The 18,174-nt window shown below is 47.3% G+C and overlaps 1 protein-coding gene across 1 annotated transcript in view; it reads right to left on the bottom strand.

The window, feature by feature from the left end:
* The window catches only part of LOC135240195 (citron rho-interacting kinase-like), a 67,817-nt gene that overhangs the window by 47,347 nt on the left and 2,296 nt on the right, over positions 1–18,174 (bottom strand). Inside the window, 3 exon segments of the mRNA XM_064309559.1 lie at positions 529–634; positions 12,444–12,624; positions 17,337–17,444. Of these exon segments, the coding sequence (XP_064165629.1) occupies positions 529–634; positions 12,444–12,624; positions 17,337–17,424 (375 nt within the window). The 5' untranslated portion in view covers positions 17,425–17,444.

Genomic DNA, 18,174 nt, shown 5'->3' with positions numbered 1-18,174 from the left:
CACACCCTTTAAATTACTGATCTGTGGTACCACAAAGTGGTATGCAAATCCCTGTATTGCCCTCTTGGTATTGGACAGCAGATTTACAGGGTTAAAAAGAAGTCAGGAAAAACTCAGGGCCCTAATTATGATAATTCTCATGATTGTCATCAGCAGTAACAACAGTAGTGTCACACTGCTGTGCCTCTCATCATTCTCAACATTGCTTTGCTGTCAGAACCACAATCTGCGTAATGTATGACAGCCATTTTGCGTCAGGATGTTCACTACCTACATAATGTATGACAGCCATTTTGCGTCAGGATGTTCACTACCTACATAATGTATGACGGCCATTTTGTGCCAGGATGTTCATCACACGATAAGATGATAGACTGCAGATTTGGTAGGACACCATAGTCTCTCCGATTATATCCCCAACAGGTTTTTTACAGTGAGGGAGTCTGAACATCTCATCTGACAAACAACACCTCCTACAGCACTGTATTCCTATCCTAGCCCAGCACACAGCGACCGCAGCCTTCCTACCTTGTGACATTTATCTTGCGTTTCTTGTAGTTCTTTGCTTCGGATGTGAAGCTGTTTTTCCATGGAGGTGCTCTCGGCTGAGGTGCAGAGGCCAGTGGCCCCTGATCTGAGGCCAGAGGAAGAGACAGACATCACAATAATTTGGCCCTTACTTACGCACTTATCCGGAGCAGCAAATGGCAGTGGAGAGAAAAAAAATGCTATATCGCCAAAAAGGCACAGAGGCCATTTAACAGTCACTAAGGGTAATATTAACCGAACAAACAACAAAGCCTATGTACATTATCCAAAAGTAAATTCATAGGGAAAAAAAAAAAGAATGGATATCTAAAAGGGGTCAGGGGAGCCATGGAGTATTCTGAAGTCTTCAGTCTGCATTGGGGGATGGATAGGGTTGGTAATGTTGTGACTGCAATGGAAAGCTCATTCACCCACAGGCAAGGGGGTGGGGTTGGGGGGGCGGGGCAAACCAGACAGGAGACTTGGAAGCGCAGTCACTCGGGGGGGGGGGGGGGGTTAGGGTTAGGGTTAGGGGGGGGGGAGCAGACACCCAGAGGTAGCAGAGCACGGAGCTGTGGTAGGTATGGAGGGTCCGATGATCATTTGAAGATACGACTGGCCGGTCCCTATAGCTGCCTGATAGGCGAGCACCAAGGCGCTGACACTGACGGATGGAGACGAGGAGAAGAGTCTTACGCACTGCAGAACCCACCCTCTCAAATCATAACTCGGAAAAAACATTTTCCATCATCACGGCCCCACGTCAAAGCATCGTTTAAACGTGCTGACACCAGCGTATCGAGGAGGTTTTCATTTAGAGGCAGAGACAGACTCTGGCCTGGACCCAGCGTTCCGCACCGCTCCACTGTCCTCAGGGAAGGATCCTCCAGCTAGCTCCCAGCAGCTCTGGGGGGTTTTCGCCATTTTGTACTCCTGGATAACAGCCGCAGGGCGTGTGCGCCTCAGGTCGCACCGAAACCGCAGATGTTAGTTTCAAAGCGGTGCAGGTGTTCCCCCGAGCAGATTCAACACCCCGTGTTCCGCCTGCTGTGGGGACGCCGGGTGGAACTCACCCCCCCCCCCAGGGGTCACCCCTCCGGGGAAACCGGAAACACACTCCATCTCTCCCCATGTCCCTCTCTCCCTCTCGTCCCTTCGCTATCCTACCCCGTTTCTCCCGCTCAGTTCAGCCGTACGAAGCCAGTTAGCAGGAAGCAGGACGCAGGACGCCACGCTAGATTTATGCAGGTAAACACATCGGCGGCACACGTGCTAATAAGAGCGCGATTAGAGGAGAAGCCGCAGAGAGCCCATTCGCCGGCACGCGAGCGGCTCAGCGCGAGTCCCTCCAGCTGCACCGCGAGGCTGCGTGTCCCTCCAGCGCGAGTCCCTCCAGCTGCACCGCGCGGCTGCGCGTTCCTCCAGCTGCGCGTCCCTCCAGCGCGAGTCCCTCCAGCTGCGCGTCCTCAGCGAACGCGCGGCGGCGTCCTCCCGCTGCACGCGGCGGCTCAGCGCAGTCCCTCTGCGCGTACCGCTGCCGGCGCTGCGCGTCCCTCCAGCTGCACCGCGCGGCTGCGCGTCCCTCCAGCTGCACCGCGCGGCTGCGCGTCCCTCCAGCTGCACCGCGCGGCTGCGCGTCCCTCCAGCTGCACCGCGCGGCTGCGCGTCCCTCCAGCTGCACCGCGCGGCTGCGCGTCCCTCCAGCTGCACCGCGCGGCTGCGCGTCCTCCAGCCGCGCGCTGCGCGTCCTCCAGCTGCACCGCGCGCGCGCCAGCTGCGGCTCCCTCCAGCTGCACCGCGCTGCGGCATCGCGCGGTCCCTCCAGCTGCACCGCGCGGCTGCGCGTCCGGCTGCGCGTCCGGCTGCTGACGGCCCGCGTGGGTTTGTCCTCCCAGCATTACTGATACCTTCTCATTATCTGTCATGTTTCCCCAAACTGGGCAGGACGGTGTGGTGGGTGCACCGTTAAAGAAGATTTCCGGTTTCCCAGGGAGCATGTCTCACTTTTATGTAACCAGAAGCGAACGTCTATCTCCGCCTCTCTGCTATCCGGGGGTTAGCTCACAGAAGCCTGCTCTCTCCCCCCCCCCCAGCTCGCCAGGTTTGCCTGCGACGGCCTTTTTTTTCACCGGGCCGGCCTGCGACAGCCGTCGACGGCCGGGCACTCTGCTGCCGGGGCCCTTTTCTGGTTAAGGCCCGATAGCGCTCCAGAGTCCTCCGGCACTCTCCGCTGAAAAGGGAGGGAAAGGGTTTGAAGTGCGAGCGAGAGAACGAGCCGCGAGAAGAAGAAAAGCCGTCGACCGTCGCCAGAGAGATACGGAGGCAGCTAATTAAATATAAAGAGACGGAGAGAAAGGGGGAGAGGGGAGGGGGGGCGGGGGGGGGGGGGGGTGGGCGAGCAGAGGAGTGACACCGCTGAGCTTCAAAGCCTTTCAGTGCAGACGCAGAAGTCTCCCTAAAGCCAGTCAGCCAGAAACGGCCCCCAAAAGCTTTTCTTTTCTCTCTCTCTCTCTCTCGGGGTCAATGAGGGACAGGGCGTCACTGCCAAAACCGGCTCATCGTGCCCTAACAGGACGTCTGCTCCGTCACCCCCGGCGACAGAGACACGGCGTGGGAACTGAGCTGAAAAGTCACGGTTATCGGGCTTTGAAAGTCTGCCCCCCCCCCCCCACAATGACAGGGAGGGCTTAAACTCTGCAGAGGTTTTTGAGGGATCCCTGCAGACCTGGAGGGTGTGGGGGGGGGGGGGGGGGGGTGAAAGTGCTGACATACAGACAGTTATGGGCGCTTTAGCAGAACTCCGCGCTGAGCGGCTTTCAAAGGCATTTAGATCCAGATGGCAGCAGTGGTTTTTACATACTGCGGCATCATCTCTGAGCACAGTCATTTCACAGCTTGCTATGCGGGGACGGCAAAGCAATATTTTCACAAAGAAAACAAGGCATACGTTATATTTCCATTAAAATTTCAATGAAAGGATCAATTCCATTTTTTATTTATTTTTAATCTCCTCTTGATTGTTTCCCCAAGTTTTGGCTGCGTGTGTTTTGAAAAATATAGCATTAGCGGTGATGGAGGAAGTTACAATAATGTGACGTACAATTGCGATAAGAAACTCCAGATTGCAGCACATGCCTGTGTGCACAATATCCTGAATGATATCTCTGCAAGACAAAAATTCAGGCTAACCGGCATATCTTCTGTCAAATCATACATTGTCAGCTCTTAACCCGTACAGTTACAAATATGTGATTAAAATTAACTGAACATGCTGATTAACAATCACTACTGGTAACAGAAAGAAATGGATTTCTAGAACACTAACTTGAAATAAATAAAAAAAAAACATTCCAAAAAAAGCTACTCTTCAAAGATCCAATTGTAGAGTTCCACATTAGCCCTTGCGATTATGACATCATAATGGGATATCAAGCAGGAGTTCCACCTGCAGTGGGGCTCCTAAATCCTCAGTTTCCCATCAGGCAACAGGGAAAAAAAACACATCAGAGATTCCCAACCCCTCTCCTGCTCCTTCACCCTCTATGTCTCTCTCTCTCTCTCTGACTCATGTTTGGTCTGTTCCAACATTACCATTCACCTCACAGTCGCCCAACATTCTGCAGTGTGCAAGCTGCTGCCCAAATCTATATTTTACTAAAGTGCAGACAGTGCACTGCAATGGCCTTTCTATCAAATTAGTCACTCCCAGTCTTCAAATAAAGCTTATTCAGAGAGACGGCCAACAAACCTCGACCCGTCAATCAGCTCCTGCTTTGCATCACCATTGCAGTTGGCCACTTAGCAATTATGAATTTTTTTTCTGAGCCTTTACATTTCAAATGCAGAAAGAAAACGGAGCGAAAGCATGCGGGCAGTTGATTCACGAGAGCGTTCCCGTTCCAATCCTCAAGGCTCAACGCTCCACACTCTAATTACCGCCCTCACGAGCCTCGCTTCAGAAGGAAAAAAAACACTTCACATAAAGTGCAGTAAGAATGTCAAAGTGAAATCTGGCGTGAGCGACCATGTGCCACACGTCGTGCAGGGCGGTCAGCCAGCCGGCGTGTTCGGGGTCCACGGTCGTGTCCCGGACCGAGCCGGGGTGGGGGAGAACACCCGGACCGAGCCGGGGTGGGGGAGAACACCCGGACCGAGCCAGGACTGGAGCAATTATCCCCAATCTATTAGAACACATTCAGCTACAGAGTCTGTTACAAAACAATCTATTCTCATTCCTCCCTCCCTCCTTCACAACCCCCCCCTTCCCTCTCTGCTTCTCTCTCTCTATCCTCTTCACTGCCCCCCTCCTGCCCTTTTTCCTTGTCTTTCAAAGCCCTCCTTCCCTCTGTCTCCCCTTCCCTCTCTCTCACTCCTCCAGTACCTCACTCCCTACCTCCTCTCTCATCCTTGCCCCTCCCCATCTCTCTCTCTAACCCGTATCCCTCCCAAAAGTAAAGACGTGATATTAAGATGCCTTGGGAATTAATATTGGCAGAGTGCCTGCTTCCTCCCCCCCTCCCCCCCTCAGGAAATGCAACAGGTCACCTGAAGGAGGCGGTAGCACATCCTCCGTGGGCTCTACCTCAGGTGAGCCTAAACCCTGACCCTTGACCCCTGACTGCTTCCCGCATGGTCAGAGGTGATCCATCCCTGTATGCAGTCACAGAGGGTTATATAGTGACATCATCTCCTCCCCCCAATATGAGTCAGACTGCATATTCCTTCCAACTCACTTTAAAAATATTAACACGGTTTCTCCATGCCTGATCTTGTTATCAGTAAAGCCATTTTCTAAGTTTGTCCTTTGTAGTTTGTGCAGGGGATTTAGATCTGCCATACGTTTGCCTTTTATCTGTAGTCTTTCTGGAAAAAAAACGCTTTCAGTCTTAAGTTCTGTAAAACAACCAGTAAGCACATAAACCAGGACTCTTGGGGGTTGCGGATGGGATGGAGTATTCAACACAGGCCCTGGTGTTTAGTATGTGAGTAAGTGAGCGAGTGAGTGAGTGTGCGAATATGTGAGCAAGCGAGTAAATGTGTGAGTGAGTAAGCAAGCCAAAAAGGGACTGTGAGCATGTAGGTGAGTTAGTGAGTAAGAGAGTGAGGGGGTGGGACTTCCTTGTTTCCATGGCTGCACAGTCACCATCAGTGATGCACCGTTCTCAGCCGAAGCCTTCGGTGGGAGAGTCAGTCATAATCAAAGGACCTTAAAATACCAACATTAAGATCAACCAGTTGCATACTGGCCAGCTCACAGCCTATCAGCCAATCACATACTGGCCAGGGCACAGCCAATCAGCCAGTCACAGACCAGCCAGTTCACAGCCAATCAGCCAGTCATAGACCAGCCAGCTCACAGCCTCAGCCAGTCACAGACCAGACAGCTCACAGCCAATCAGCCAGTCATTAACTCAAATACTTCATCGCTCTCTAAAAAAAACAAAAAACCTGTCACCTTGAAGACATTCAGTAACACCAGCGTTTACTGCAGCCCTGAGTTTGTGAGTCAAAAGAGACAGACGAGGCGTGAATGAGAAATAAATGAGACATAAAAACCGCGGACAGGAATAGCATCGGGGCAGAATCTTTACACATCCTTACTCCCGGCTGCTCGGTCATGAATATTCATGAGAGAAAAAAATGACTCTGGGGCTGAAGAGGGGGCGGGCGGTGGTGGGGGTACAGGTGCCATATCGATCACAGCTGGTCTCCAAGACTGCGGGGGCTGAAGAGCCAGGCAACAGGGGAGAAAGATCCCCCCCCTCCCCGGAACGCTGGACCAGGTACAGCGCACATCGGCTAGAATCAGGGCTGGCAGCGAGAATGGGAACGGTCAGAGGAAATCGAAAAACGAATCCCCTCTCTCTCTCTCTCAGACAATCTGGACGTAAGGTGACCATCCGAAGACAAAATGGCCATCGTGCACCGCCGAGGCAGAGGCCAGGCATAGCTGCAGTAAAAACCCAAAGTATTATGGGTAATATTTCTGATTTCACAAAATTATACTGTACTTGCCTAAAGCATGATGGGTAATGGCACTGCATTCATAAAATGATAATCTATGCAAAAGCATCATGGTTAATACTCCTGCTTTTCAGGAAATGCGTTATCGATCAAGTTACTAATGCCCCTTCTCCCTTCACGCATGCATGAAGTCTTGTTGAATTCAGATTTGATTGTTTGTAAAATAGTTCAGCAGAAAGCTTGATACAGTGGTCAGCTAGCAGGACACCTACCTTACCAGACCATATAAATGTTAAATTCATTTTCTAATCCAATGCGCTGGAATACAGAGCCAAATCAACTAAAACTGTGTCACTGTCCAAATACTTATGGACTGCACTGTATTTCTGCATAATAAAAAGACAACAATGAGAACTGTTAGTACCCGCTGCTGCTGCCTCCCACTCACAATGCCTCACTCAGCACACTGGCTATTTCAGGCAGCACCGAACACACACACACACACACACACACACACTCCAACAAACACACACACACACACACACGCTCCAACACACACACACACACACACACACACACACACACACACGCTCCAACACACACATACACACACGCTCCAACAAACACACACACGCACACAGACTTCAACAAACACAGACACGCACACACGCTACAACAAAAACACACGCACACACACATACACACACACACACACACACACACACTCCAACACACACACACACACACACACACGCTCCAACACACACACACACTCCAACAAACACACACGCTCCAAAAAACACACACACTCCAAGAAATACACATATGCATGCATGCTGACACGAACATTTGCGCACATGAGTGCACACACACACAGTGCATAGTGCCATGGGCCGAGAAACTGGCAACTGCAGCTATTCAAAGTCCTAATTCAAACTGGTCAATCAATCAATCAATCAATCAGTAATCTGTATGTAACATAACACTCTTAAAAAATTACAGAGCTCAGTCTGTATAATGAGATTGATTACTGTGCCACACCACACACAGCGTAGATATTTTGCAAACAATAAAAATTACTTCCCCATTCCTCTGACAAACAACTCCTCTCACAAACAACAAAAATTGCTAAAAAAAAAAAAAATTTTTTAAAGTGAAAATAGGTGAATGTTTCCTCTCATTCCCAACAAGGTCACCGCAGTTAAATCTGAAGAGAAAATCTATTTCACCTATTCCAACGGATGAGAAAATGAAGTTTCCCAAGGCTCACACAGGTGGCGGTGATGTCAGACGGTAGAGAGAGAGAGAGAGAAAAGGGGGAGTGAGAGAGAGAGAGAGAGAGAGAGAAAGGGGAGTGAGAGAGAGAGAGAGAAGGGGAAGTGAGAGAGAGAGAGAGAGAGAGAGAAAAGGGGGAGTGAGAGAGAGAGAGAGAGAGAGAAAAGGGGGAGTGAGAGAGAGAGAGAGAGAGAGAGAAAGGGGAGTGAGAGAGAGAGAGAGAGAGAAGGGGGAGTGAGGTGAGACATTACACCTCCTTAGATAAAGTCTCCTCATGCTGCCTCCATCGCTTAATTTAGCTCATTTAATGCTGTGTGTCAGCCTGCCAGCCATGGCATGTTTCTGAATTGCCTACCAAGTACGCCGTCCCCAGATAGAGAAACACATTTCCCTTCATCTGATAATGGGTGCATGAAGTTTTTTTAAATTTATTTTCCTGACTGTACGCTGTCTATAAATGTATCTGTGCTTTGCCAATATGGAAACAGAATGAGAGAGAGAGAGAGAGACATAATGAAAGAAGTGAAAGAGTTGGAGAAACAGAAAGATGGAGGATCGGGGAGAGAGTGAGAGAGCGTGGAGGAGGGCATCTGCTTGTTGCTGCCTCCTCTGAGGAGAAGCCAGTGCTGAACTCCTGCCCACACCCTCACATGCACAGTACAGAGTCTTTAAATGTGTTTAAAAATTCACAACGTAGGTGTTCAGACTTAAGACGCGCAAGAGTTCTGGATCAATACCCACAGTGCTGTAACGCAAGCGATGCAGACATAAGGTTACGGTTTCACCTGTTGCTCAGGAGGATTCTCAAACCTGAAATCCAGATTCTGCCTCACCGGGAAGCTGTTTTTCCCCCGACACACACAAATGAAGAGTATTGACTAATGGGGGGGACATTTTGCCATTTTCTCTAATCGATCACAAGCGGATCCGTGCTTATGTTTACTCGAGCACTCTCGTTTTGTTTATACATTTCATTTTCTTGCCTGACCTGCAACAGACCTGCTTAAAAGCATCACAAAGTATTTTCAGTGCAACAAGGCTCATTTATATGAGAAAAGCTTGTTTTGAACCGTTACCAAGCATGGCTCTGGGAAGGATTGGAGGATAGGCCATACATGCTTTAACCCATCACTATGCCTATTTATTTTTGAAACACGCAAAACAAAACAAAAAAAAGATTTCCAATTTTCCAATTACATTTCTTCCTAAACATTTAGCCCTTGAAGGTGTAAGATCACAAACATGCGATAAGAACATTTTAATGCTGATGTAACAATCATTGCTGGTAATTGCAAGCAATGGAGTTCTAGAACACTAGAGTACTAGAACACTGATTTTGAACAGATTTCAAAATCAGTGTTAACAGATATTACGTGTGACAGGTGTAAATGTTTAACAGAAATGGCTAGTGTAACAGATATGACAGGCGTAACAGATGAGAGAGATGTAGCAGGTGTAACAGGTTTAAAACATACAACACCTGCAGCAGGAAAGCTATGGTGGATGTGACAGACCTGATTTATTGACAGTTAGACTTGAAACGGGTGAAATACTCCACAGATGGAAATGTAGTGTTAAAGTTGCCATATTTCACTTTAACGTAGACAAATAATTCTTCAAAAATACGACAGGGATTTGCAGAAACCTGCAGAAATATTGCTTTTCCTCAACAAAAAAAAAAACTATGAATTTGTAATTTCAAATATATTTTACTGTCCGTGTTGTGTTTATGTCTGTCTTGAGACATCAGATGCTGCTTTTACTGCTTCCAACAAATGCTCCGGAGCCAACAGCACGCCCATCTTTTTCTCACGAATAAAATGCACCGCCGGTTGCCAGTTAGAGTTACAGGGAAGAAATGGCCGACACTGCTGGCCAGCGCACAGCTCCACCACGGACCCAGCTAAGCACGACCAACCCCTGACTGGCCTCACTGGCCTCTCCGGAAGAGCAGCCTTCGAGCTGCATAAACAATGAAGAACGCTAACGTTAGCCGTCAAGCTATCCTCCTATCATAGCTAACGTTAGCCTGCATGCACATCGAACAGCACAGCACACAGCTAGCCCACGTGAGACTAACCCTGTCACTAGAAATCTATGCAGCTAATGCATTGGTTTAACATTGAAAAGTTGCTACACAAACATATCATTCACCACTGGTCCGATGCAAGACTCAACGCTCATTTTGGATGCTACAATAGCCAGCCCGTTGTGCTACGTTCAGCGCCGTACCGCGCGCAAAGACACAGATCGCAAAAAACCTGGTAACCACTCGCAGGGGCGGAGTTTCGACGGACAGCAAATAGCGAACCAGTGTCAGGTTCTGGGTTGGCAGTTCTCCCTTGTGGAAACAAGATGCAGTTTCAAATAACCTATTACTCCTCTAAAGGTACAACAGCAGTAAGAGATGTGACAGGAGTAACAGGTGTGAGATATTATGAGTGACGGGCAGGGCAGATGTGAGAGATGTAATGAGATTGGCAGTGCATCAGTTCTGAACGCTGAGAAGGCTGCGAGAGTCTGTGAAAGATCCGGAAGCCCTTCCAGCCTTGTCAATCATCGATGCAGCCAATCACGAGTTACATCAGACCGGCCAATCAAATGTCATATCAGAGCTGCAAATTACACGGTGCACCCACAGCATAACGTTAGGGCTTTGCATTTCTACATTCTGTTTCTATTATTACCGCCTAACATTCCCTCTATTTAAAAGTTCATTGATCCGTTTGCTACGTTTCGTAACACTCCTCAGGGGACGTTTGGCGGGAATGTCATTAGCTCCCTTAGGTTGGTGGCGGGGTAACGTATCGTAGAGTTAAAATACGTACTTGGTCACAGCAAAAAGGCCACACACAATTGGCCTTATAGGCACCATGCCTGCAATGTTTAACAACCCACTTAAGTCCTAAAATGTTCAAGCAATATTCTAGTGCACTTGAATATGCCCTTCCTCACACACAGATGCTCAATAACAATCCAAACACTCGTCACGAAGAAACCCAATCACACCCAAGCATTACTCACACACAATACTTAGTTATACCCACAACCTTCCTCAGACATAGACATACAATCACGTCCTCTAACTTAGAATGCTCCCTCCAGATCACATCAACCAAGCCGTTGACTGCAGGCACGTTCCCCCCCTGCCACACACACACACACACACACACACACACAGTAAAGGGAAATCCCCTAAAGCCTTTCAGGGCTCAGAGATCATATGGAGACTAATGCAGTATATTAGCCACTTATGTGGAGAGACAGGCAGGGAGGGAGAGAGAGAGGGATGGAGAGAGAGAGAGCAGCTGGGCAGAGAGAAGACAGAAAGGGGGAGAGAGAGAGAGAGAGAAAAATCAAAAAATGAAATGGAAAGACAGGGTGCAAAAGGAGAGAGAGAGAGAGAGAGAGAGAATAAGCACTGCTATTATTATATGTATTGCTCGATGCCTTCCTTGGCTAATGCTCTGAGGATAAGAAATGCAGCCAATGAGAGAACTCCATCACTTAATCACCCCCATTGAACATGGATCTGACTGTAGATAAACACATAAATGGACATATGCACACACATATATACATGCATGCAACTGCACATTAGAAAGCCACACACATGCACACACACACACACACACACACGCACACACACATTCACACACAAGCACAAGCAAACAAACACATACACACATAAATAAACATGACAGAGAGGGAGAGCGAGTGAGAGAAAAACAAGAGAGATGTAGGGGGGAGAGGGAGAGAGAGAGGACATGCGGAATTCTGGTTTCCATAGAAATAGATTCTTTCCCTGGATCTGGGATGATCCTGTTTAATCTTTTAACAGTTTTCTTTAGTCTCTTTCATTCTGAAGATCAGCCTTGTTCTGCACTGACAGCCACCTGCGCAAAGTGCTCACTGCACATCTGCCCGAGACACTACACAACACGCACACACACACACACACACACAGACGCACATACACTCACAAACACACACTCACGCACACTCACGACACACTCACGCACACACATACACACGCAATCACACGCACACACAAACACACGCACGCACGCACACACGCGCAAACACACTCGCACACACAAACACATACACACACACACACGCACATGCACACGCACACGCACACGCACACGAAAACAGGAGGGAGCTCTTACTCAGTAGCCTGGTTTCTGTCCCATTCATTCGAATTGACTACATTTATGTGAATAACAGCAACAGGAATGACATCATCACAACATTCAGCGCAACACCAGAGCAGAAACTGAACGTCGTGGATCAACAGGGGAGAGGGACAGGGGGGCAAGACAGACAGACAGAGAGAAAGAGAGAGAAACGGAGAGAGACAGAGAGATAAACAGACAGAGCATGATTCTCACGGTAAGCAGGCAGATATGTGGAGACAGCTCGCCAGATTCACTGTGCTCTCCGCTCCCCTCTCACACCCCTCAGGACTGAGGGAACCCCCCCCCCCCCCAAACACAAACAAACACACACACACACACACACACACACAAGCACACACGCAAACACGCACACGCACCCACACATGCACGCACACATGCACACGTACACGCACACGCACACACACACACACGTATAAACAGGCACATGTGCACATGAACCAGGTGGTGGTTTTTGGTTCTGGTTCTGCTACTCACTCAGATGTGTCCAGAGCCCAGCTGTGAAGCCACCCTACAGAGGGCAGGTCGTCGCTGCGGAAACCCAGCGGTGGGGGGTGTTCTGGCGATGCGGGCGCCGGCTGAGACGGGGGCTTCTCATGCTCCTCCAAATTAGCGGTGTCATCTTCAGTGCAGAGCGCGGGAACAAATGGAGGGAACGCTAAGAGGAGAGGGGAGAGGGAGAGGAAGAGATGAGGAGAGGGAGAGGGAGGGAGAGAGAGAGAGGGAAAGAGAGGGGGAGAGAAAGAGATAAGCAGTGAATGAGGAGGGAGAAAAAGAGAAAGGGAGAGAGAAGGAGCAATGAGATTTTAGCACAGCAAAGCCCTGTTCCCTCTCTCAAATACACACACTGCCTCTCTGATTCTCTCTCTCCCTCCCTCCCTCCCTCCCTCCCTCCCTCCCTCCCTCCCTCCCTCCCTCCCTCCCTCTCTCTCTCTCCGCTGCAGTAGATCCATCCAATAACTGAGTCACTGCCTATGCTCCACACTGTACCCCAACACCATCTAATACACTGCACCCAAACACTACACCCCAGCCCCATCTAATACACTGCACCCAAACACTACACCCCAACACCATATAATACACTGCACCCCAAACACTACACCCCAACACCATATAATACACTGCACCCAAACACTACACCCCAACACCATCTAATACACTGCAGCCCAAATCTACACCCCAACACCATCTAATACACTGCATCCAAACACTACACCCTGCCACCATCTAATACACTGCACCCAAACACTACACCCCAACACCATGTAACACACTGCATCAAAACACTACAACCCAACACCATCTAATACACTGCACCCAAACACTACATCCCAACACCATCTCATACACTGCATCTAAACTCTACACCCCAGCATCATCTAATACACTACACCCCAACACCATCTAATACACTGCACCTAAACTCTACAACCCAACATCATCTAATACACTACACCCCAACACCATCTAATACACTGCACCTAAACTCTACACCCCAACATCACCTAATACACTACACCCCAACACCATCTAATACACTACACCAAAACATTGTACCCAAACACCAAAACCACATAGTACATTAACCCTTCGTGTACATGCTGGTTTTTGTTTTAACCACAGTTGAAACCACAGAATTTTAATAAGCAGTTAATTTTTCTTAATTAGGTGCTTTTCATGATTAGAGGAATTAATTACCCTCTTTAATTACCGTAAGCCACATTACGTCAGAAATTGCAATGCATGTCATGAAGAATAAAATTCCCATTGTGCTTATTGTGCTGTATTGCAAACAATTACATAGAAAGAGGTCAGTTTTTTTAAACTGACAAAATTAAAGACTGAGGTGAATTAATAGGCTCCTAATTAGGCCGCTGAACACATTTTAGTTTTTTCATAAATTTTCCCGTAAACCTATTAACACAATATAGGTTTGGCTTGTTATCATGTTATTTGTCTTTGAATTCTCTATTATCCACCAAAAGGTTTGTTTTAGTGGCCAGGTGTCTACACTTCCACCAGTCAGGAGCCTGTTAATTCACCCTAGTCTTTGATTAGTTAAAAAGTTCCTTTAACCTCTTTATGTAATCCTTTATGTAATTGTCCCCTTCATTACTCCATCAGCCAATTAACCAAAGTTAATCAGTAATTAGATTCAGCTGATTGAACACAGCCAGCTTGATTGCAGCCAGCCCTGTTGAATCTAAACCTCACTCATACTGAACCTTACCATCAGAGTGAAGTAGTCACCACAAAGTTTCTACACGCACACTGTGCCACACTCAGAAAAGAGGAAAAAAAATTGTGGAAATACATCAATCCAGAAAGGGTTACAAAGCCATCTCTAAGGCTCGGGGACTCCACCAAACCACGAGAGCCATTATCCCAAAATGAAAAACACTTGGGACAGTGGTGAATCTTCCCAGGAGTGGCCGATCTGTCAAAATTTCTTGAAGGGCACAGGCAACAAGAAATCTCTCTTCAACTCTCTTCTGGCTGGACTACCGGCATCTGCCATCAAACCCCTGCAACTCATTCAGAATGCTGCAGCTCGTCTGGTCTTTAACCTCCCCAGACACTCCCCTGCTCACTACCCTCCACTGGCTGCCTGTTATAGCTCGCATCAAATTTAAAACATTGGTCCTAGCATACCAGGCAGTCAAGGGATCAGCCCCAGCATACCTCTACAAGATCTTCAAACCCTACATGCCAGCCAGACCCCTCCGTTCCGCTACCTCAGGATGCCTGGCACCTCCCCCTCTTCGCACCTGTGCTTCCCGAACACGTCTCCTGTCTGTTCTGGCCCCACGATGGTAGAATGACCTCCCCGTGGAGGTCAGAACAGCTGAGACACTGACCCACGTCAAGTGACGACTGAAGACTCACCTCTTCAGGCTGCACCTCTCCCCATCCCTCCCTACCTCCCTGTAATCTCTAAATTGACTGTAAGCTTAGGGTTGTAACTAGGTAGCTGTTTCGTAGGTGCCTAGTTAATGCACTAATAACTACTGCTTGTAATTTTTGCATAGACTGCGTTGTTGCTGTTCTCATTTGTGTTAGTGTTAATCAGTTTAACCTTCAGGGTCCAAGTTGAACTATGCGGTTGTTCCCTGCACTTGGAACGGTACTTCTCTCTAGGGTTTTCAACACACTTGTTCCTTGTTGTGGTTATACACTTTGTTGTACGTCGCTCTGGATAAGAGCGTCTGCCAAATGCCTGTAATGTAATGTAATGTAATGTCCTCCAGGAACTCACAAAAGATCCCATAAGAACAACCAAAGAACGGCAGGCCTCTCGAGCCTCAGCTAAGTTCAGTGTCCATGCCGCCACAATAAGACAGAAACTGGGTAAAAAGTGAAACTTTTTGGACAACACGTCCTATTATGTCTGGCATAAAGCAAATACAGCATTTCACAGTAAGAACATAATACCAGCAGTCAAACATGGTGGTGGTTGTGTGATGGAGTGGGGATGCTTTGCTGCCTCTGGACCTGGACGACTAGCCATTACTGAATGAACCATAACTTCTTCTCTGTACCAGAACATTCTTAAGGAGACTGCTCAGTCATCTGTCTGTGAGCTGAAGCTGAAGCATAATTGTGTTAAGCAGCAAGGCAATGATTTAAAACATAAAAGAAAGTCCACATCTGAATCGCAGAAAATAAACTAAATTAAAGTTTTGGAGTGGCTTAGTCAACGTTCTGATTTGAACCTAATAGAGATACTGTGGCAGGACCAGAAACTAGCAGTTAATGCTCAAAAACCTACCAATGTGAAAGATGTATCAAACTGTAGGAAGCGTATGTTTGCAATAATTGCTACTAAAGTTGGTGCAACCAGTTACCAAGTTTAAGTGGGCAATTACTTCTTTACATTGGGGATATGGGTGTTTGACAACTTTTTTTCATTAAATAAATGAAATAAAAATAAAATAAAATAAATAAAAATTCAAAAACCATTCAGTGAAAAATATGCAATAACAGAGGAAATCAGGAATCAAATACCTTTCCATGGCACTGTAGCTATTTCTGACATAATGCGGCTTAAGAGGGTAAATAATCCCATAAACATAAAAAGCACCCAATCAAAAAGATTTTACAGCAAAAAAGGTTCAATTTTGGGACTGTGGTTTAAACAAAAACCTGCATATACAGTGGGCCCCCCAGGACTGAGGTTGAAATATCTAAAGGAAATATGCAGAACCTCACTCTCTAACAGCTCACTCTATCTACCTCTCGCAGTCTCAACTAACACCATGCGGAGGTGCTACTACTGGGCCAGACAGTATGGAGTCATTGGACACGGGTTTGAATCCTAAATCCAGGCATTGCAGCTGTACTTTCAAGCAAAAAGCTCACCTCTATACATCACATTTAGGCATTCAGCAGAGGCTCTCATCCAGAGTGAATCACATAAACATATGCATAGGCATCATATAAAAGACTAAAAGATTATTATTATCATTATTACTATTTTATGATAGACACGTGACTGAAGTAACGATTCCTGAACGGGTAATGTTTCATGGCGACTCATGAATCTTCAGAATAGGCATATTTGAAGATTAATTTCCTCTTATTTTTAATGAACTGTCAAAACAAACCTCCATTATGATAATTACTTCATGTCAATTTGGCACATGAAAAAACCTCAATTAAGATTTCACGAAGAGTTCTCCCCCAAGTGTATTAAACACAGTCGAACCCAGAGAGGAGCTTCCTGGTTTAGTAAACAAACTCTTGCCTGCTTATTAATGATATCAGATAAATACGTGAAATTTCCCCCCCAAGTCATATGACTGCAAAATGTTAAACACACTTGCCTACCAGTTCTCCTCTGTGCAGTTTAGCGTTTAAGGTATATAAATATAAACATGAAGCAGCCAGCCAGGTCGCAGAGACGCATGCACAAAAGCAGACATTGTTCTGAAGTGATATTATTTCACTGTGGCTGATTAACCATCTCCTTGCTGGGTTGCCATGGTGACAGAGTTATATCTGGGTTCCGGAACACACGTGGCCTGTGTGTCTGCAATCGTGCCTGCGTCCCTTCAGACAACTTTATGACCATTGACAACAACAAAAAAGAGAATAAATCTGTGGCCTACATCGTGTGCAGCAAAGACTTTTTTAAAAAAATTTTTTACTTCATTCACTGTTTCATCGATGTCTTTATTCACTTCATTTCTCCTCCTACTTGTACAAGAAGAAACTGTTTCCAAAGCAGTCTTGCAATTGAGCTTGCAAGCTAAAGGTTTTGACAAAAGAGCAGAGGCCATACCAAGATACAGTTGTCCACGCTGGGGTGTGCTTTCGGTGAGTGTCTGACATTGGCACGCAGAGTGAGATTGCAGGGGTAGCTCTTACCCAAAGGGGTGAAAGGATCCTCTCTCTTCCTCCAAGGATAAGCACTTCCCCCCAGGTCCACATCTTCAGCAAGCCGAGGGGAATCCATCCTTATCCCGTCAGCGTCAACTGCCACATAGATCAAAATGGAGAGGCTTTGCAGATGCTCTCTCTCTCACTACCAGTGCTACTGCAGCTCTTCCAACCAAATCCACCTCGTTCCTTCTCCATGTGTCCTTAATCCCCTGAGTTCCTGTGAAGGTAAATCTTAAAGGTGCAGCATACAATCACATTCTAAATGATTCTGTGCTTCCCCAACAGTTTGGGGAAGGCCCTTTCCTGTTTCAGCATGACAATGCCCCCAGGCACACAGCGAGGTACATATAGAAATGGTTTTGTTGAGAACGGTGTGGAAGAACTTGGCTGGCCTGCACAGAGCCCTGATCTCAACCCCATCCAACACCTTGGGGATCAGTTGGAAAGCCAACTGTGAGCCAGGCCTTGTGACCCAATCAATACCCGACCTCACTAATGCTCTTCTGGCTGAATGGAAACAAATCCATGCAGCAATGCTCCAACATCTAGTATAAAGCCTTCCCAGAAAAGTGGAGGTTGTTATAGCAGCAAAAGGTGGACCACCTTCATATTAATACCCATAATTTTGGATGAGATGTTGGATGTCATGTGTCTACAAACTTTTGGCCATGTAGTGTACTTACAGGTGTGTGTCTGCGTACATGCGTGTGTGTGCATGTGTGTGCGTGCATGTTTTTTCAGTCAATATGGATGATGAATCCTGTACTCCCACTTAATGTCTTAAAAGTCTAATTTGCTTGCTTGGGTTTAGCCGTAATCTGCC

The sequence above is a fragment of the Anguilla rostrata genome, chromosome 14, assembly GCF_018555375.3.
Source record: "Anguilla rostrata isolate EN2019 chromosome 14, ASM1855537v3, whole genome shotgun sequence".
Lineage (NCBI taxonomy): Eukaryota > Metazoa > Chordata > Actinopteri > Anguilliformes > Anguillidae > Anguilla > Anguilla rostrata.
The sequence above is the reverse complement of the archived record's forward strand: the minus strand, read 5'-3'. Positions and strand labels throughout refer to the sequence as shown.